Here is a 22,628-nt window from a genome sequence, read left to right as displayed (position 1 = left end):
TAAGGAAATTCCAGTTCCTAAAAAAAAAAAATCAGATCACCTTCAATTTTTTATTCATGGTCTTAATCTTTTCACTGTTTTTTTTTAACCTTTTTTTTGTCACAACAAAACTCAATTCACAATTCACAATGGACAAACAATATCTTCTAGCTCACCTGGTGTGAGATTACAAATGCAAGAACAGAGTGGTTACCTCCATAGATAGAGTTTGGAGATGATAAACAGACTGGAGACCCTGTGAAGTGAAGTACTCAATGAAGTTCTGACAGCCCAGACTGGTGAGAAAACTGTATGGGGAGAAAAGAATAGCCGCTTAGACCCCAACTACAAACCTGGAAGCAATGAAATGTAAAGGTGAATTCCATCAAACTGTAACAATTTGGATTTTTTTCTAAAATAATCCCAAATGAAATGTAAAATTGCTTGATAAATAGAATATGGTAGCTGGTTTTAAGGCAAAAATGAAGCTTCTGTCTTCTCGTTCCATAAATGTCTACATAGACTCAAAAATAAATCAGTGTTTAACAAATGTGCTTTAACTGGGAAAATGTAGTGAATTTAAAGCAGTAAAGTGCATTTGCATGACAAATTCATGGGACCACTTTTGCTTTTGATGAAAATGTTTATTAAAAAACAGAATGTTAAAATTTTGTTACATTCAAAGTGACTGGACAAAAAAAACGGATAGCTATACAATAGAATTGCTTGGTTATGAAAACAATCTACAAAAAAATAAAATAAGAAAAATATAACGTATAAAAATAAACCAAACAATAATCATTTTTTGTTTACCTACATTGAAAGTAGTTTTTGTCAAAGAAAAGTTCCTGCAGTGCATTGCAAAGGGTGGCTGTAGCTAATACACATTAGGAAGTTAATGAACACAGTGCATGTTTTTAGGGTTTTAACATATAGATGTGAACTTTGTGAGAGTGTAATAGTGCCGTTTCAGATTAAATACATTGAAAGCCTCATGATAGATGTCATGTTTTTGGCTATGTTTATGTTTAGTGTTTATAATAATCCAGTATTTTGGTGGTGTGTAGATTCCCCAAGAACATCGCCTCGCTCCATGTTTGCTGGTCACAGAAAACATGTTCGGAGTTAAGGTAGGACTATTTTCTTTTTTTTACAGTTTTCACTTTACTGCATGCAGTATTACCAAGCTGTCAATCCTCACATGAACCCCTATTTTGAGTAAACCTCAATTAACAGTAGTAGTGACAGCTAAATTATAGCACAGCTCAATGTAGAAATAAATAATAATAGAAAAAAAGCTGCTTTAACAAGACCAAAAAAAAGTGGGTGTTCATGCATCGTCGTGCCACTGCTCTCCGTGTGCATTTGATTGTCTGCTGCCCTCTTACTGGAGGATAAAGAAGTGTCACTGCAGGGTGAGATACCTGACAAGGCTGGGGTCAGGGTTATATGAAGGGGGCGGGCTGCAGTGGGAGGCAGACACTATATTGTGATTGCTGTGGCCACTGTTCATTTCGCCGTTAGCCTGCAAGTGGCTGTTATTGAGCATGTTTGGACCTGTGAGAGAGGGAGGAAACATGGAAAATTAGAATAGCAAAAAAACACAAGACAACACAAGTGTTTCATAAAGACACAGACTTGAGGAAATAATCTGCTTTGATGTGAATCCCAATTCAGAGAGATTAAACACTCACCCATGTGAGACATGGAGGAGTTGGCGTGTTGCTGGGGCTGCTGCCCCATCATTTGGTTGACAGATGGCTTGCTGAGGCCTCCGTGTGAATGGATCTTGTTCATGTTTGACAATGGAGAATAGGAAGAGGGCGAGTTTATGTTGCTCCTGGTAAAAAAGAGAATAACAAGACATACAGTAAGATACATTTTACAAATTGATCATCTTAGATTGTTAAAGGAATTAAGACATGTACTGTCTAATAATCCTCATTCTGTATTATAAATGACAAAACATGTGAAATAGTCTTTTTACTCTTTCTTCACACCTACTTCCTCTACAACTTTCCATCCAAGGTTTACATGGAGAGAGACAGATGTATAGTCTCAAACACTTTACAAAAAAAACAATTTAGCTCAACATTGATGAGTTCTGACTACAGGAGAAACTAGAAAACCTCTCAGCAGAGCAATCAAGAACAATTAAACTACAAACAGAACAAAACAGTGAAATCTTCCTCTATAGAAGCATACAACCACTGTAGCTCTGTGCAACGCACCATAAAACCACTAAAAATGTAGATAATTCATAAATATAAGTTTTATTGAATAAAAAATGGAGAAAATTTTGCTACACTGTGTATTTTATTTAAAGATGTGAGCAAATTTTTGGATCATGTTTGGAAAATACACTTTTAAATATAGCTTTAAAGTGTCAAAATATATGATTGCTTAGCATTACTGACTTATTTGTATACATTTAAATAAACACAAACCTAAAAATATCAATTTAATGCCATTAATAAATAACAAATTACATAAATATAAAATATTAATGCAATTTATTTAGATAAATTTACTTTTATTGTGGCTTTTTCAAATGAAATGAAATGAAATGAAACTTATGGTGAATATTTAAAAAATTAAACAAGTTTATCAATGCCTATATCCTTAAACATTTTTCTGCTAGTGAGTGAAAGTCCTTGTTTTGAACCTGATCTGGGGACATTTCTTGTATGATGTTTGCATATCTTTTTCTAGAATCAACCAACTAACCCTTTGTTTTATAAAGATCTTATACTGCAGTGTAAAAAAAATTCTTATTTTCAATAAATCCAGTCTATAATTATTAAAAATGTTTTCAGATATCAGATAAATTGAATGAGCAAATTGACCATCACAGAAACAAAGTTAAACTTGAATGGCTTTATCTCATCCACTCAGTCAATCGGGGTAACTGGTCTTCCAGTGACTCACGGTCTCTGCAGCATCTGCTGCTGTGTTTGATGTCTGTAGGAGTCAATCAGCGGCTGCGGCACCAGCTCCACCAGCTCCAAACTGTCTTTAATCCTCATCAGCAGCTCAAAGTTCTCCCGGCCACGAACCTGCAAACAAACACAGCACAGGTACAAATCTTAGCTAGAGTTTGTTGGCCATGAAAGGAGTGAAACTCCAATGAGGAGGATCTTTATATAAATAATATAACACCAGTCGGACAGAACTGAAAAAGCCGCTCGGATGAGAGTCCAAACATCTTCAAACCAGAAATGTTGTCCAGTAGAATTTTTTTTAGAACTTTTCATCTAAAGGAGGATTATATCTCAATTTTTCTTCCAGCATTTTCAGAAAAAAAATCTGTCAGTTCATTCAGAATCACTGCTGAATGACTGAAAATTAAACTTTCAAAAAATCGAATTTATAATTAAAGATTATTTCTTCTACTAATGCATGTAAAATAACAGGTTTAAAAAGTATATTTACTGGAATATAGTAAATTTCCTCTTCTCCATGTCGCCTCTTCCTCATGTTCATATTTGGATTGGGAATATTTGGTGGACTCTGTTTAAAATCTGCAGGAAACAGAAGCAAAAATCAGTTTCAAGCAGTTTTCACTTTTAGTGCAGGTAAACTGTAGTATCAAATTGCCAAAGAAACAACAGATGTTTTGGTTCCATTTTCTTTTTGTCAACTCACTGCGTTTATTGGCACTGCCATTTTTGGCCACGCTCTCGTTCAGGGCCTGCTGTTCCCTAAAGTGGTCTTCATCGGCTTTGCGGTCCCGGCCAGGACACGCACATATCCGACCCTCAAACGACCTTCTGCCCAACACCTGGCCACTGCAGAAAGGATTTGAGATTCACATGAAAACAAAACCTAAAACAAATCTGTTATAAAATATTACACTCACACAAAAAAACATTACAGCAATTAAATTATACAAAATCAATCTGGATGAATGAGAGCCTTCATAGACAGATTACAGAAATTACATTTTTAATTCACTCAAAACAGCTTGTAACTCTTTTGTTATGGAGGCTGAAAGGTTTCCAGAAAAAGTTAATAATACAAAAATAATAAATATAATAAAAAGGTAGTTTGATTAGATAGAAAGAGTTGTGAAGATAGAAAACACTCTCCTGTGTTAACAGGATTTTTTCTGAAAAGAGCATTAGTGAATTTGGAGACTTACTCTCTGGTTTCTAAGGTGATGATGATGAGGATGGGTCTCCTGTTCATGCCACCCACACAGCTGCTGTTGCACATAAAATTGTAAAGGATGGTAGTAAACTCAGTCCCCACCTGAAACACAAATCCACGCGACTTTCATGATTTAGTCTGTACTTTTGTTGCTTGCGCCAATCGTTAGACATTACATTTCACCAGCAGGGGGAGGTGTTGCTTCACAGTGTGATGCTTGGAGAGCCAGTGGGGTTTCACATGTCCCTTTTTTTAAGGTGTGATCGTGCAATATGATTAGTATGCATGTTTGGACATGCCGAGACTGTTTATCTATAGATGTGTCTACTTTGAGATACTTCACCAAAAGTGGCTCTTTAAATGTGACCATCAATTTCTGAATGGTTTTGTCTTTCATTTATTCTCAAAGCAGAGATTGTTTGTATAGTTTGATTCAACATTTTCCCAGAGGTTATAAACAGGTTTAATGGCGACATTAATCAAATGTATTGATTTAAAAATCCATGTTTATTTGTGATTGGAATCTGAGCTTCAACTTGTTCATGTAACAGTGACGATACGAGAACTGGACTGAATGACTTTCCTAACAGGAAGTACCCGCTGGCTCCAAGAAGCCAAACTCCCATAGACATCTTTTGCGAAATAAAAAGCCTTCAGAATGTAATTCTTTCTCTAAGCCTAATTTTTTTCACGATTTTTATTTCTTTATTGCAAGTTATTTAAGATGGAATCTGGCCATTTATATGCTTCAGTAAAAATAGGTGGGTCATGTTGAAGGTTTGAAACGTTTGATAGACAGATTTCATGTAGCTCGCTTTCAAGTGGTTGCCAACAAGCTCAATCCTGATTGGCAAGTTTGGTTGCCATAGAAACATAGATTCAGACCAATTGGGACCAATCACATCATCTGGTTCCCTCATGGCAACATCCATATTGCAGAAGAATAGAAACTGAATGTACTACATTTCTATGGAACGGGAAGCCAGTCATTTTCTATGAGTGATGCCACACTCACTCGGTCCAGTTCTCATACAAAGTCAATGTTATGGAAGCATAAAAAAAGGGGATGTTGGTTATGAAGTAGACGAGCTCCTGACCTGTGGAGTCTCATAGGGCACATAGGCACTCTGTCTGCCGGTGACAGGATCATCCACATACTGACAGAGGTTGTTTCCCTCCACTCTGATCAGGTGATTGGCTGGAGCAGTTTGACCTGAAGAAAGATGCAAATATATGTTTATGCTAAGCAGAGTTTAGTTTTTCTAAACCCTTGCTCTCAAAACCAAACTAAAGTTGTAATAAACTCTGTGTATTTTATGAGATTGATTTTATTTACCATCGTTAAAGTCCCGGCCAAGTTCGTGATTGGGGCATCGTTTGACCACCTCTGTCACGTGCTCTGCCTTTTTGTAGACCGGCATGGCTCTGATGATGCTGCCATGTGGAGGAGAGGACACCAGCTTGATCTGAATCGGACAGGTTTTGGCAATCTGACAGTAGAGCTTCTTCAACAGGGGGGAGTACTAGAATAAAAAGAGAAAAACAAAGACATTCATTCATCTGGACATACTCTCTAAATTCTGATTTTGTACTTTCCAGCGAGAAAATCAGCAAAGTGAATAAATGAAGACATTCATTGTACTTGGTATGATTAGAAAACATAAAATCATCTGACAGCATTGTATTTTTTAGTCCTTTAAATTTAAAGCACCAGTCTAAGGCATTATGCATTAATGTCAGAAAAAAATAAATTTATAGCAAATGTTTTGAGCATCTTTTTTGGTGGAACCAACTCCAGTTTGGCGAAAAGATACATTATTTTGTTCTAGAGAAAGCTATAAGTCACAGTTTGTTTGATTGCTGGAAAGTGGTCCACATAATATCTGTCTGATAAAAGAATGATGGAGAAGACAAACAAAATAAAAAATAAAAAACTAGAGAGCAAAGGAAAATAAAAAAATGAACAGAAATGTCTTAGATTAATCAACTGTTGTTTAGGTTAAATAAAAATAAAAAAATGGGACAAAATGTTCTGCAAAATAAAATAAAATAAAATGGTGATCCACGATATACCCAAGACTTCTTCTATCCCTGCCGTTCCGAGTACTTACACATGCAGATACATGAACATGTGAATGTATGCATGTTAATGCCCGAAACAGAGTTGAAAGATGAATCACAAGAAATGGAGCCAACCTAACAAGCCCCAACAAACTCTAGTAACTTTCCAGGAAAAAACCAAGGAGGTCTTGTGTAGACTTGCTATGAAGAACAAAAATGCAACAGCACAACAGCACAAATTCTGTGGATCTATAAAAAATTACATTATGAACATTAAATACGTTTTTTATTTGTTTTATGTGCATTTGAAATAAAACAAATAAAATTTCAGAGAAAAGTTCAGACTTTAATGTTTAACTTGTGGAAATGCTATTAAAAATACTTTATTTTTTCAATTAGCTTTTATCTTAAAGGTGTGCAACCAGAGAAAATAATGCATTTACTAAAAAGTAACATCCAGTTGTTATTCTTTTAGTTATCATTATAATTAACCACTCAAGCAGACTTTCTCCCTGAAAGTGGAACTTCCAGAAAAAACTTTTCTGGAAAAAGGAACTTAGGTGATTCTTTTTAATCACCTAAGTCCAGCTAAGATGTAGTGTGGTGACACAGTTGTTAAACCTGTACAATGTAATCTATAAACGTTTTTTTTTCGAACAGATTCCACAGCCTCATGTACCATTTGGAACAAACAGTTTGACCAAACAGTGGCGGAATATCCACAAGAGTCATTTTAAGAGCTCTTAACTTCTCCAGAAGATTTGAGATTTTTTTTTCTATTTGAGAAAAAAAAGTTAATTTTATTATGGGCCAAAAGAGCCTTTTTTTGGCAGGCAAAAAAAACCCCTCTTGTTTAGTAAACATAGTTTTGTGTGAGATTTCAATTCTTTTTAAGTTTGTCTTAAACCAAACATTTCTTCAGGAAAAGTCAAAATCAATAAGAATGCTTAAAAATCAACTATTTTTATCTATTATCGAAGAAATTTGCCACTTTAAAGGAGATTACACGTATCTCTAAATGTATCCATTAAAATTCAATTTGGAAACTGCTTGTGTTACAGGTGAACAGGCTCTTCACAACCACACACACACACAGCATATAGGCCTATAGATTAGGAGCAAACTCCTGTAATGCTTACTCATGTCCTCAGTCATGAGCACTCCCTTTAGGCCAACTGAAATAGCTGTGTACAGCAGCATTACCCACAAGTTTCAACAGTATTTCAATAAACAACTGATTTCCTGGCAGAAGCCAGACAAGTGGGGGAGAACTGTACTGGTCTCCCAGTCTTTTTCTTGACTTTTTTTTACAAGGTCACAGCATTAAAAAGGAAATACGATTTATTGTTGCTGTAAAACCATTAAAGTTTGCAGTTGGACCTTGTTGCCTCACAGTAGTAGCCTTGTTTTAAATCCTTTCATGTTAGGATTCTCCCTGAGTTTTTTCAGAAATATTTCTAAAAGGTTAATGTTACAAAGTGATTGTACCTCTTCTCCAATAAGATAGGCTTCAGCCGAAAATACTTTGAACTGAATCCATAAATGAGTAACTCTGTAATGTAAGTAGTGCTTAACATGATATTAGAGTCTGCAAAGGCAAATGTATCCAAAAAGGAAAGCATTTCAATTGAACCAGGTTAGTAACACCATAAATGGACTTTTTAAAAATAACATCATAATAAAGTTTTACCTGGTTGGTAAAAGGACATCAGCACTTTGTTCTAAATGATTTCAAATGTATTTTCTCTTCTGTCCAAATGTCTAATGGCTCAAAACTAAAAGTGAAAATTTGCCACTTTTTTTCTTTCACTTTTATGGTGAGACTAAATCGAAGGTGCATGGATCTCCACAGCAGATAAAAGTTCTTTCTTTAGCTGCTGCTAATATTTCCACGTTAAAGCTATTTTGTCTCTGGCTCTAATGAAGTTTTATTACAGAAGATCATCTCAGCTGTTAAGGTTGCTTGTCTCGAAGCCACTATGGTGTCAGAATCACATTATGGACACACACAAAAATCATGGATTGTCAAACACTAACCTGCCTAAATACAACATTTTTTAATATATTTTTCTCTTCATTTATATGAAGCTGTCGGAGGCAGTCTTCACCATCTTTGTAACAAACGAAAGTCCAACTTACCTCAGAGGACTAGTGCACACTTGAATCATGCACATAAATTCACACACGGTCCATGATTTCACCTGTGTGCGCTGCGGTCTGAGGTAAAACCCTGACAAAAGATCTGTAGTATCTCGTGTGTATCTGCTTGTACAGACAAGAGATTTTGATAGATGAAGAAGTCAATTTCTGCTTCAGAAAAAAATGACTATTGGAGTGTATGTAGAGAGGGAAGAAAGAGAACAAAGGGACAGGCTGGAAAACATCTTCCAGGTGACTGACAGAAGAAAGGGGAGGAAATCCTCTGAAAACTTCTGACCACAAACCTCGGCTTGCTGCCAAAATCCTCAACTTACAAGTTCATCATAAACATCTTCTCTCACCATGGTAACGGTTCTCCTTTCAGACATGTCCAAAACATCCACAACAGACAATCCTTTGTCCTTAACAAAATTATTTTCCTGTGATGTCAACATTTTATAGAACTGTAAACTCCTTCAGACGTCAGTACCCTCTTGCACCCCCAAAAAAAGTCACCTTATGTGATCAAAAACCTTAGCAATGGTCTCATAGAATGCTCTAACCAAGGATGTGGTCACTTTTTGATGCAATGAGACTGATGCATTCATCCTCCGTTCCATGCTTCTGGATAGAGGACCAGTGGAGGCAGGTGGTGACAGGCTGCTACAGACAGGGTGATAATTGACAAACCATCATCCATAAACACATGCAGCAGCTTGCCCGCTGCAAATTTAGAAAACGAATATCAAATACATTTATGTACATTTATTCGAACCACGTAGAAGTGTCAAAAAATGTGCATTTACGTTGCACACCTTCAGAGTCCAGAGACTTTCACTATATTGGATTTGAAACCAAAATTAGAAACGCAAACATTTATGAAACTTTACATCATCGAATTAGGAAGAAACAAACCCTAACTAACATGGAAAAATATTTGGAATTGATCTCATCCATAAGTTTAAAATAGTAGTAATATACTAAACCCATTAAACTGTTTAGGGTTCATGACTTTATAAACATCAATACCATAAGATACCATGTAACATGGTTATACAGGGAGAAATTGTTACATTGTTATAGACTGTTATCCCTACTGAAATATTTGGATCAAATGCTAATATAATCCCTTTGGGTCTTGTCAACAATAAAAAACGTCTAGAAAACAGAATATTTGTGAGAATTCGCTCTCATAAGGAGAGTTTTCCCAGATCCTGCGTGCTTGGCAGGGATAGCAATGCTGATGTGGCTGTGGATGATGGGTTAGGAAAGAAGGGGAATGATGCATTGTACAAGACGTGTTGTGACCTGCTTCCTAACGGAGAGCCGCTAATAGCTGGGAAGAGCTGCGTCTCGGTGCATGCTGGATCCTGCATCCCCAGTGCATCAAATCCCCTCCCAGCTCAGAAACATACAGTGGTAGTCCACACTCTCACAAGCAGGGTAACTCTAAATGTACAAAAAGAGATCTTATTATTTGAAAATGATGAGGTGTTGGATAGGATTTCTGTCCTTGGTGTTGCTTGTCTCCATTCAAACCAAGGCATCAGCGAGCTTCAGAGCTATTATCTCTAATGCATGGTGTCTTGACTAGACAAGTGGAGATTGCCAGACTAGCTTAACATGGGTTTGGATGGACTTAGTGCATGAGGAAACATTGTGATATATCAGCAAAAAGGATTGTCTCCTGTTTGGTCTCTTTTTAAACGATGAATTACACCCAACATGCTTTTTCCATGCAGCTGCAAACGTTAACTTTCATCAGACCTCCGGATCAAAACCTAAGAAGATGGATTATATGAGCAATGCTTGACGCAATCATTTTTTTTTCGTAATCACACAAAGAAATGCTTGCCATCTGCTCTCAGTAGGAGGCAGAAGGGGTTGGGTGGTAGGCTGATGTGCCCACATGACAATTGGTATTTCCCCATTACCTGCAGCTACAAGGGTTGATAATTGAGACCTTTACATAGTCAGTATCTTACAGTCTCGTCCACATTAATACCCCTTTCTTCTTTTCCCAGAATCCATGAAATAAATGATTTCTAATCTGTTCCAAAGCTACAAAGCTAAAAAAAAAGGCTTTCCTAAAAAAATTTGAGAAAATAATGTTGTCTCTTGTCTTTGCAAACCTTTACATTTTTAGAAACCTACCCTAAGGTAATTTTGCTGCAAACTTGAATACCTTTTTTGTGAAATGTGTTTTAGCAACCTTTTCTTTGAAAGACACAGATTATTTTGTTGATTAAACTCCAGTGCCCCTTCAAAATCTCCAAAATGTACACTCTAAATGAGAAAACAAAGGCAACCAAGCATCAAAGTGTTAAAGGAAGGACCATAAAATCTGTTTTCACATTGTTTCTTTCACTCTCTAATCCTCCTGTTTAATGGCAGTAGAGGCATAAGAATAATCACAGGTTTCCTCACAATTCTTTTTCGGCTGCTTCATTATCTGACTTTTCAGTCATGTGCCAACCAAACACTTCTTTGTTTCCTCCTTTCTTGAGGTAACACAAAAATTGCTGCGGTCTGAATTGCTCACGTCGACATAACCGGTGTTTTCCTTTCAGGTCATAAAAATAGAATATTGGCGAAACCAAGGCTAATGAATTATTTGAGCTTGTAGGGACAGATCTTTGAAAACTAAAGACCATTTGAACTTATCTTACAATACCATTTTTTTATGTTTGTAATTACATATTCCAATATTTGGTTGATGAGCTACTTTCATGTATCATCTAAAATTTGATTTGGAAAAAACGTGGTCTGCCTACCCCTAAAAAGGGTATTCTGGGACATCAAATTGTGTACAATTGTACTTCAGTTTATTGCAGACATGTGCAAACAATTCAAAGATTCCCTTTCTGAAATGTTATTTTGCATTACAAATGCTGGATTTCTTTTTTTTTTTTAAGTTTGCTTCATAGTTTAACAAAGTCTAATTCAACAAAGTCCGTAAAAAGTCTGTGAACTAATGTCTACTTTGGAATTTAGTTCTCACCTCTAAGAATTTAAATGTTATTGTTTACCATGCTTCTTTAAATTGATTATGGAAAGAAAAATGACAAATCCTGCCCAGTCAAATGACTCAAATACACTTTTTTGAGGGAGACAAAAGGAGGCTGCGGACCTTTTTTTAGGAGAGGACAGAGAGAAGGTTGAAGGCGCCACAGGTGACAGCCTTGAGTGCTTGCTAAGACTGAGGAAGTGAAAGACAGAGGAAGAAAAGCAGCAGGTCAAAGACCACGGCTCTAAAGTCGACAAGGGGATCTTCTTACATCACTGAGATTTGAGTAAAAGAGCCAACACGCTTGGTTACTTCTGGGGAACACAACCTCCAAGCCTCCCAGTCTTTCAGAAATTTAACAGCTACACACACATACATACACACACACAGACACTGATAAAATGCAGTTTGACTCTTTTTCAGGGAGGTCAACTGTGTGACAGTCGGAGGTAACACCTTTTTAGCACGACACTTTCCATCAGATCATGACAAATTACACAGCTCTCCTTTCAGCTGTCCCTTAACACCAGCACATGACATTTAAACTGTATTTTTTTTTCAGATTTCTTTGAGGTATTTCAGCCTCACATCATCTTGCTTCATGTTTTTTTGTGGTGAAAAAATTAACTTTTGATAAGAAAAAAACAGGCATTAGAAAAAATTGTTCATACTACAGGGATTTATTATACATTTCAAAGCTTTTATCAGTAAATTGTACTAATTCAGTGTAATAACAAAAAAGTCCTTAATTTTAAACCATTATTTACTGCTCTTTAATTTTAAGAGTTGATTATGAATCAGACCCTCAATATAGAAAATATTTTGAGTGCAACAATGTTTTTGAAGAGTGCCAAGAGCTGAACAGTAAACATGCAAATGCTTCCGCAAATGCTTCCGCAAAACATGTCACAGACAAGACTTTCTCTGTTGCGTTGTCACAAAGGCTACAAAGATGCAGGTTGAAGCGGCATGATTGAAAACACTCGACTTTCACTTGGACACTGCACGCCTCCCCATGCGCTAACTTGAGTCATATTCCTTGTGTGAATACTGATGTGTGCAAGGTAGGCAGCAAGATGGAAAGAGAGGATGCCCTTTTGTGTACAGGCAAAGTTGCTGCACATCAAGGCCACCAGTAGTACTCACGGTCCATGTGGCAGACTTGGCGGTGCTGGACTGCTGGAAAGACACCTGGAAGTCGTGTGGGCCCGGGTAATCGGTGTTGGAGGGGATTGCTGGGGCAGGCGAGAGGCCCTCAAACGTAGAGTTGGGCTGGGAGTAAGGTGAAGGGGTGGGCACAGCCGATGAAGAGGCGTTCTCAGAGCTGTAGGGGCTGGCGGACGTCGCACGGCTCCCCAGGCTCTCCATGCTGCTGCTCAGCAAGTTGTACTGGGACTGGGAAAAAATAAAGACGGTAAGAGTAAAACAGAAGAAGAGGGAGGGAGCAGACAAACAGAGGGAGGACACAGGTGGAGGTGCCACAGAGACAGGGGCTAAGAGTCTTAAGGAGGGTCGGATTACAATGGGAAGGAACAAAATCAGAGTGTTGAGTGTGTGAGGATGCATAAGCAAACATTTCAGAAAGATAAACCCTGCTGGCACTAACTGCATTTACACCTGGAAAATGACAACACAACACAAATGTGTGTCCTGCTGCATAAATGAATGAGTGAGGGGAGAATGCAGGGAGATCTCGCTCGATAGCAGCTTCCCTGTGGCTATATGAGGCATGTTGTAAAACAAGGACACAATATGTTCTCTGCCTAATTACCTGCAATTCCTCATTCTTCTTCTCTTGTGTGTTCGTGAAAAGGAAAAACTAAATTCATGGAGGTGTGCACATTTATATACAATCAATGCTTCCCATGAGGCCTGTTGAAAGTCATATAGACTCCACACTACTCTGAAATAACATATTATGAGAGTTCCAAAAGCTTCTTCCGAACAAATACAGAAAAATAAGAAAAATAACTTCTGTGCTCCACCTATTATTATTAATATTTTAATATAATCCATACATTTTTTAATTGATACTAATAATGCACCTTTTTAAAGTTTATTTAGAGTAAAAATAACAGTAAAATAGCAAAAATTTTGAATCATTTAAAAAAAAAAATCCAAGACGGTTTTCTTTTTTGTTATTGTAGACCTTGTCAGGCAGCTGACACTCCTGCTGCTTTACATTGATAAATTTTTTAAAATTATTTAAGAAACAACTTACAATATCAGGAACTTTACCTTCTTTTTCACGTAGTACATCCTCTAGAGCATTGTCAAATCCTCAGGCAGTGAAATATTCCAGCAAAACAGAGCAAAGAGAGTGCAGGACCATAGTCTAACCCCAGAATTCAAGCACCGTGGACACGCGGTACATCACACTCACACACATGCTCACGCACATACGTGTGCTGCCAGGATAGGGAAAAAGGTGAGGACTGGTGTGTAGAGAGATAAAAGATAGACTGAGATGAGGAGATGAGGAGAGAGAAGCAGAGAGGGAAAAAGGGATGGGAACCCAAAAAATGGTACGGCATTCTAATTATGGCATGCCCAGACATGGGCTGCAATGCCGGGGCCACATGTACGCACATGCTCCAAAACACCTTGTGTAGGCCTACACTCAGTAAACAGACTTTGGACTTACAGAGAGAAAGAAGGACAGAAAAAAGGAGGAGACACAAAAAGTAAAGCAAATGAAAGAAAGATAGCTCAAAGGTTGGATGCCCCTAATCAATAAAGCATTAAATAAGAAGTTGTGGAGTTCACATTTTGAAACCAAAATATTTTTAAGAATTTAAGAACTACTTAATGTAAGCCAGTATTATTATAATAGAAGAATCACTTTTTGCACACTGCCTTATTATAAATTGAATAAATCTGCAGGTAAATGGAATAAATCAGGAAAGATGAAAATAAGATTTTGTGTTTAATAAGACATAAATATTTGTCTAGTTAATCAATTTACATTTTAGAGCAAATGTTATCATTTTTTTAAATATAATTCAATAAAAAAAACTCTTCCAATCCCCATATAAATATCTCAGTATTGCTCATTTCAGGCAATAAAACTTCACAAGAGCATTATCATTTCATTAATTACTAAAAACATACAGAAGTCAGGGGTCCCATCTGTGTGTGATTGTCCTGTGGTTTCTGTTTTTCATCGTTTTCATTTTTTATGATTATTTCACCTCCTTTTATGTTAAGCGCTTTGTGTTTTTTTTAACTGAAATGAAAGTCGCTATATAAATAAAGTTTGAGTTTAAGTTTGAATTCCATTCAGATCAATTCCATTTTATTTATATAGCCCAATATTGCAACGCAGTTGTCTCAACAGGCTTCACTAATTGCACAAAACACAAAATCGGTTATAAAATACAATAGCTGATTGCTTAACTAAACAGACTAAACTAAACTGGCCGTCCCTGTTCTTAGACCCTCCTTCTCTGTAAGGAGTACATCATTTTTACTACCTTCATTTGTGACAATTATCATTATTACTTTTTTAAGCAAAAGGTTGACTGAATGTTAAACGGAACAAAGTCCCTTAATAATTCCCTAGAATGCAAACATTTTATATCTTGATGGGAAAATCTCAATAATCCCTTGGAAAAGTTTTCAGAACAAGATATGACCTGATATGGATTTCCTAATAAGGATATGTTCAGACTTGTCTGTCTTTGCAGAAATATCCATCAGCTAGCAGCTTTTTATGCTGACGTTCAAAGTCCTGAAAACTACTCATACATTTAAGACATTTTCATATTTATTATATTATATAATGTACTAATAATGTGTATTTTTCACATTTTAGAAAATGTCACACATGTATCTCAAATTACTGATTGCAGGTTTAAAACTCAATATAGTTGTGCTAATATACTTAATAAATCAAGAAAACATGATTTAAAATTAGTAGATCTGCCAAAAGTAAAAATAAAACAGCTGTCATCTTCCAAAGTGAAAACTTAATGGACGTTTTTTTATTTATTTATGAATTCCAATGTGTTCTTATGATGAAAACCTGGATGATTCATAAAAATGTGAACGTAAATGCATTTTTTTTTAATGACATATCGTTCAAAGCCAATGCAATGTGGTCTATATCTGCTGATCTAGTGAGCATTGATGTAAACCAGCTTTTGGTAGAGACTTTTGGGGAAATTTTTAGGGCACTGGAGTTTGGACACCACTACAACAAGGCAAACGACCTATAAAGTGCACCAAGAAGTGAGTAGTGAGGGAATTCGGACACAGTCACAGTGAAGTTCTTTTGGAATTGTCACTTTACATGTGTTATCAAAGAGGGTTTAGACCTACAGAAACAGCCCAGTTGCGTACAAAATACTTCACAAAAACCCACTTTGTCAAACAGACAACTGCACTCAGGTGTGCATGTGTGTATGTCTGGACTTCACGAGCTGAAATATGCCACTGTGTGAACAAAGGTGTATTCGTCTTTGAGCGGGTGCATGGACTTCACGTCTAAGTACCATCTGATGTCCCCTGTGGGCAGACATCCCAGTAGCTGCCAATCAGAGCAAAGCTTAAAAGGCTCCAAACAGTTAGAATGGTAGATAAGCTGGCTGCAGAAACCCTCACTTGGTAAGATTAGCCTAAAACAACAGGCTGAGAATAAAGTGACTGACTACTCAAAGTTCTATTAAAAAAAAACAACTTTTGAGCCTGCATTCAAAAATAAACACTAAAATGTTTAAGTTTTAGACTTCATGTTGTTTGTCACTTAAATCAATTCCCTCATTTAGATGAAAAAATACATATCTATAAAGTGAGACATTGTAGGGAATTGCATTACAATCACTGATGCTGTGAACAGAGGTGACTGTACAGGAGGTGTGGAGAGGAGCACCAGTGCTGGGAGGATGCCCCCTGTTGGAAATGTATTGCAAAAGAGCAAAAACACCAGAGGAGCTTTACTTTAAGATTACTCAAGTGAAAAGTTGTTCATTTTTCAAAATTTCCTACATGTGGGCGTTCTCGATGTGCCTTTCATCTAACAACAAACAAAGTTATTTGAAAAATATCAACATTTGAAGATTAAAAAATGTAAATATATATGTATTGTGTAAATCCTGGTATTTTCAGAAGTTGAAAGAATTATTTGTCTAACTTCAATCAAAAAGTAACATCCCCTTGTTTACAGTCTATTTGATGACATTAAGGTCGCCTTAACAAGAGGGTAACTGATGTCTACAATAAATTTGTGATGTACTTTATTTCAATCCAAAATACCAATATTCTTCCTGGTGGGGCAAGAATCCAAAATTTAAGCTTTTCCTTTTGTTATTAAATCCTATTTTCCAGTTATGATGAATTTTACGTGTTAAATAAAAGCTGTTTTAACCCCATCAAGCCTTACTCCTGCTTTACCAAACAATATGTTGGAGGCACAATGTGTTTATTGTGGTTGTAAAGTTCAAGCTAAGTCGCAGGGCTTTGCTGTCAGAGATTTTTATACTGACAATTATGCTTAGAGCAACATTTTCATAGAATTGTCTGCTCAATAATGTAGTAAGAGAACTGATTTTCTCTCTATAATTAAGTAAAAAGAAAAAAAGCACGGTGAAATAAACTAATGTAAGAATTACAATATTTACAGAAAGTTACCTTAAATAAATAAACTTAATACATATGATTATTTGTGAATACTGCACCTCTGACCACACAAAAACTAGTCTATCTACTGAAAGCATGAGAAGTATTTTTTTCTTCTTAAAAGCGCTGATGTAAATGAAAATCCTGCAAATGTAATGTTAGAAATCAGCAAAACTATTTAAAAAAACAATAAATAGCCTCACATTGACCAAGGTGGTTGCCTCTGCTTTACAGCTTTCTTACTGTATATGTGGCAACTAATAAAAAAAATTGTATTTAGGATTTTTAGTGAACATTGCCTTTAAACCATCTCATTATTGTATGCAGTTAAACCGTTTCTATGGGAGATAACCCTGACATGTTTATTACCAAAGTTTTACAAAACAGGAACTACAATCTAACATGAAATAGTAACTTAAATTTCACACCAACAAAATCTTTTTATCTTTTTCAAGTCTATAAACAAATGATATTCACTTACCACTTCACACAGCATTTTAAAGCTTCAGGAAACTCCAATTTACTTCCAGGAGGCAGAAAAATGCGACTACAAGAGCAGAACATGATGTAGGATGAAAACGCTTTGCCCATATTCTCCTTTATGGCTTTCTTGCCTATATGTGGGCCTTCTCCATGTGCCTTTGATCTGACAACAAACTCTTGCTCCATCTCCTTTTTTAACTTTCATTCTTCCCAATTAGCCACACAGACAAGCCTCGACTTGTCTAATTAGAGGGAAATTTAACCAATACTAAAGAGCGAAGGGAAGCTGATGGGAGGTTTCTGTAATTTCATTCACAAATAGAGTTAAAACTACCGGAATATATGTTTTATGTCTGTAAATTATTCAACAAGATTTTTTTGTTACTTATTTGGATTTGGTGTTCAGTGTGCGCTTATCTGGTAATTTACCTGCAAACTTAACAATGTGCACACACAGATGGTGTTAAATTAGAGCAGCAAGGGGTCCTGGCTTGGGACTTCCAAAGCTCTGCCCCACAGACATGACACACACACACACACACATCCACACACACACACACACACACCACAGTCCCAACAGACTGCTGCACAGAGAGGGAAAAAGCTGTGGAGGAGAGGGAAACTAGGAGGGAATCTCCTCAGCACAGATGGGAAAATGTTGAAAGTAATCAACAAAATAAAATGTAAATTATGCGTTCAGGAATGGAGATAGGCCTTCAAAGAGCAGAGATTTAAAAAGAAAATCTACTTTTAAGTCAAACAAAGCTTGTCATGCTCTTACCATTACATTGTCATTTGTGTCTCTCATGTGATAAACATCCATGGAAACCTCGGCTGAGTTGCAGTGACTCCCGGAGATGCTGGTAGAAGCCACTGGGTGTTCACCGGGCCTGCTGTTTGGAGGGAGCTCGAAATAAGTGCTATCTGGCTCCCTGTGATCACAAATACAAAATGATCAGAGAAGAATTAGTCTTTCAAAAGTTATTTATTTGAGTTATTAAACCTGCCATGCACTAAAACAGACATTAGAAAAATAAAAATGACAGTGTGTTGGAACAAGCTGAAGAATTTAAGAGTGAAATTTGAAATACTTTGTTGCTGATTTACTGACAATGACTGAAGTGTAGTTTTTATTTATCATTCCTTAAACCTTTTGTAGAAATGTGCATTTTGAAGTAAAGGCTTAAATTCTGCTGTTTTTCTTTTTTTCTTAATTTCAATATGCAATCAAATAACTTTTTGGGGATCTTGTTTAATATCAAGGATCTTTTTGTTAATTTGATAATTATTGAAATGCACAGAGGATCTTGTCATAATTCTCATATGTAAAAATATGCCTATTTTTTCTGTTCACCAATTTAAAAATCCTCCCACTGAACAACTGTCTTCCATACAGCAAAAAAAAACAAAAAAAAAAAACTTTATACATCTGATATTTTCATCACACAAAAACAAACTGAAAAACTGACCCAAAAAAAAGCAAGCATTTAGATAAAGAAAACTACGGAAGAGGATTAGGGCCATGGAGAAATAAAAAAAAAGGTCATAGACAATTCTGACTTTAAAGTCAGAATTCTGACTTTAATCTCAGAATTCTGACTTTAATCTCAGAATTCTGACTTTATTCTCAGAATTCTGACTTTAAACTCAGAATTCTGACTTTAATCTCAGAATTCTGACTTTATTCTCAGAATTCTGACTTTAATCTCAGAATTCTGACTTTAATCTCAGAATTCTGACTTTATTCTCAGAATTCTGACTTTAATCTCAGAATTCTGACTTTAAAGTCAGAATAGTGCGCTACAGTCGCATGTGAGCCACATTCTTCACTTCAGCACTGCCGAGTCCAAGGAGCTGCCGGAGTGAAACCAACAAAATTGACGTCTGTAAGTGTCTTTTTGCACGCTGAGGGTTGACCAGAGGAGCTCATTTCGCTAATGGAAGAACAGAGGGTAAGTAAAAAGAAATCGTTTTAAACTGAATCTTGTATGAACGGTTACGGGCAGCAGGCTATGCTAGCATTTTGCATCGGTCATGCAGGGCTTTGCATAGCTGGTGCAAAAAATGCTTTGTGATAGCACCCATTGTCGTGCCCGTTTATATCAACAACTACCTTATAATTTCGTTTTTTATACCCTTCAGAAAATACTCTCTGCGTATGTCTAACAGATTGTCGTGTTTTACTATGCAGCATCATGCCCACTGATCTTTTAGTTTACACGTCCAATAACTTTAACGTTCGGTTTTCAGCCTTCTCTTCACGTGACAGACACGTTCTCTATTTTTATTATCTCATTGTTAAACAAACACTCTGCAAACGACGGTCCCCCGTCACAGAATCATACCCTTTCATAACATTTAATACAATATTGTAATTTTTGTTATTCTGTATCTGCACGAGTTTAAATAAAGTTCAGGTGGTGGAAGTCACGTGACACCTCGGAGTAGAGTTGCGTATCCACGGCAACCGCCGTTTCTTCTTCGTTGAACCGTAGCAATGTGTTTACTATTTAGCACATTAGCACCCACATTAAGCTATCGGCACCGCTGCAAACTTCACAGGGTACAGTTTATTATTATTTTTACAGGGCGGGTTTTTTTATTTTATTTTTATTGGGCGGGGGGTTTTTAAACACCGCGAAGCTTGATCGTTACGTCATTATGTACGTAGTTCTGCAGAATCGGATGATTGACTCTTCTGTAGACTACTATTTTCTATTTTCTCAGCTGCATTTTCATAGTCCGTTCGGATTCACCTGATTAACCACATTTGTCCAGTTTTAGTGGGCATATAAATGGCCAACAAGTACATTTATGTCAAATGTTTGCACACAGCAAGAAAGAAAGAAGCTCCATTTATCACTTTTTTATTTATGCTTCTGAAAATACTACTGGACTTGTTTTTTTTCCTATATGTTCCCTGTGACATCAAATAATACTCATTTCTTTTATAACTAATGTATTTTTCTTTTGTGCAGATTGACAGTGATGTCATTGCTGTGGAGGATCCAGAAATGACACTTCACATCCCTCCCTGTGGAGTCTGCAACATGTCATTGCAGAAAGAAGTTCTTTTGCTGAGATTTCTTCCCATCAGATGCTAGACTCTACATTAGACACTGGAAACTTGTTCTTGTTATTATTTTTAAGCACATTTATTTATTTATCTGTCGTTTTTAATGGAGCTATGGTAACAAAGTAATTTGACTGTTTTGTCGTTTTTTCTTAAATATATGTGCGATAGTACATATCTGAGAATACCTGCAGATAACTGACATACCTTTTCCTTTTAATTTGAATTTATTTCTGATTCATTTTCTGAACCCATTTTGTCCCTTTTGGGACCTAGGGGCTGCTGGAGCCTATCCCGGCCTCTTATTTCTTCTGTGAAATTTAAAGAAATATTTATAACTAAACACATTTTTTCTCATTTTATTATTTACTTTTAATTTTCAGTATTTCCATAACAGATGCATCAAATAATAGTAACCTAAGATCAAAAGTATTAAATCAACTGTATTTCCATTATATGATTTATTTGTTTCCTTTTGAAATATTCGGCCACTTGCATTACATGTGTTAGTTCTGACCTTTTAAATAATGTTAGCAACTCCTGTTTAACTCACACGTGGTAAAAAAGGTGTTATGGTTCCTATAAATTCATACAAAAACATTTCAGAAGAAAGACCTTTATTCATACATTTTTATAGAAACATTACAGTTTATAATTTATAACATAGCAACAATTTATCATTAAGTTATGCATATTATAATAGGGAATGTGTTAAATTTGCTTCTTCTCTTCCCATTTCAAGCATTAACTGTTTAGTTTGTATAATGAAAAGTAAGATACAGGGATGTATACTCAGATTGTGACTTATTTTTGTTTCTTCATATATGTGCTGTTCCTGTGTTGAAGGAAGTATGTTCCAATTGACCATGATTGAAACAATAAACTCAAATTAATGTTGTTTCTAATAACTGCTTCCAACTTAGAATAGTCTTATTTTCAAAATAAACTTCTCTCAGCTGCACAATGACGTACTGGTTAGCAGGCGTGCCTCATAGCAAGAGGGCTTCAAATCCCAAAAGGGTCCTGTGTGGAGTTAGCATGTTCTCCTGCATACATGACCTTCCGGCAGCTTCTTCCATCAGTCCAAAAAGCATTATAGTTGATTAATGTAAAGTGTGTGAATGGTGATTGTGTGTGTTGTGTCTGTCCCAGAGCTGCATCATCCTCCAAAGCGATGACATCACGGTCAATCTGCACAAAAGAAAAATTAATTAATAATAATAATTTAAAAAAAAAGTATGAGTTTTACTTGATGTCACAGTAAAAATATAAGAAAATTACCATCTTCTTTTTCTCCAAATTAAGTCTTGGCATGTGGAGTTCCATTTTTCTGCATGTCAGCTAATAAGACGATAAAACATAAAATGACGTGGAGGGAGGCATGAGAGCTAAATATTGTAATAAAGTCAAAATGTAAAAAAGTCAAAAAGGTAGGTGAATGCAAACAACTGCAGTGTGCAGAAATGCACAACTTGAAACTCCGTCCGTGAGACTGTCACAGATGTCGATAACAGCATACAAAGTTTTAAAAGACGTTATACAGTTACAAAATGCTAGCATAGTCTGTCGCCGTTTCATTAAACAATTCTAAATTAATCTCTTTTTACTCACCTTCTGTTAACACACTGGCCTCCTGGTAAACTTCAGCACGCAACGAGAAACTTAAAGAGGACATTTTCGTTAGTTCCACTCAGCATGTATGACTCCACAGTGCTGCTAAAGCTAACTGAAGGAAGTAGCTCACAGGCCTCCGTAGTTCTGAGATTAAAGTCAGAATTCTGAGATTAAAGTCAGAATTCTGAGATTAAAGTCAGAATTCTGAGTTTAAAGTCAGAATTCTGAGATTAAAGTCAGAATTCTGAGATTAAAGTCAGAATTCTGAGTTTAAAGTCAGAATTCTGAGATTAAAGTCAGAATTCTGAGTTTAAAGTCAGAATTCTGAGTTTAAAGTCAGAATTCTGAGAATAAAGTCAGAATTCTGAGATTAAAGTCAGAATTTTCTATGCGCTTTTTTTTTCTTTGTCCATGGCCCTAATCCTCTTCGGTAGAAAACACATCTATTTCCACATTTCTTTTAAAGCAAAGCTTAAAGTAAATGTTTTACTTAGATGTATATAGTAT

General features: G+C 36.2%; 1 protein-coding gene and 2 long non-coding RNA genes across 8 annotated transcripts in view; 1 reads left to right on the top strand and 2 right to left on the bottom strand.

The window, feature by feature from the left end:
• Positions 1-22,628, bottom strand: part of tp73 (tumor protein p73) — a 32,837-nt gene that overhangs the window by 2,086 nt on the left and 8,123 nt on the right. For 3 of the 6 annotated variants that reach the window (XM_078949506.1, XM_023956487.2, XM_078949504.1), the window contains exons 3-13: positions 18,216-18,366; positions 12,482-12,730; positions 5,465-5,651; positions 5,226-5,341; positions 4,121-4,230; positions 3,625-3,767; positions 3,412-3,500; positions 2,908-3,035; positions 1,674-1,819; positions 1,404-1,536; positions 194-287 (exon numbers count right to left, since the gene is read on the bottom strand). In XM_078949506.1, the coding sequence (XP_078805632.1) occupies positions 194-287; positions 1,404-1,536; positions 1,674-1,819; positions 2,908-3,035; positions 3,412-3,500; positions 3,625-3,767; positions 4,121-4,230; positions 5,226-5,341; positions 5,465-5,651; positions 12,482-12,730; positions 18,216-18,366 (1,546 nt within the window). Of the gene's footprint in view, positions 1-193; positions 288-1,403; positions 1,537-1,673; positions 1,820-2,907; positions 3,036-3,411; positions 3,501-3,624; positions 3,768-4,120; positions 4,231-5,225; positions 5,342-5,464; positions 5,652-12,481; positions 12,731-13,556; positions 13,961-17,432; positions 17,606-18,215; positions 18,367-22,628 lie in introns of those variants that run through there. The other 3 variants (XM_078949507.1, XM_004070358.5, XM_011476899.4) reach the window with 3 other exon arrangements.
• LOC111947652 (uncharacterized) lies at positions 18,941-21,415 on the top strand. Its single transcript, XR_002873515.2, has 2 exons — positions 18,941-19,386; positions 20,413-21,415. It is a non-coding gene; the product is annotated as an uncharacterized LOC111947652 (long non-coding RNA).
• Positions 21,108-22,259, bottom strand: LOC111947651 (uncharacterized). The gene is made up of 3 exons (XR_002873514.2): positions 22,119-22,259; positions 21,789-21,848; positions 21,108-21,698 (listed from the first exon to the last, which is right to left on the bottom strand). It is a non-coding gene; the product is annotated as an uncharacterized LOC111947651 (long non-coding RNA).

Source organism: Oryzias latipes, chromosome 7 (assembly GCF_053564925.1).
Source record: "Oryzias latipes strain Hd-rR chromosome 7, Olatipes_Hd-rR_3.1".
NCBI lineage: Eukaryota > Metazoa > Chordata > Actinopteri > Beloniformes > Adrianichthyidae > Oryzias > Oryzias latipes.
Note: the sequence above shows the minus strand (reverse complement) of the source record. Positions and strands in the feature narration are given on the sequence as shown.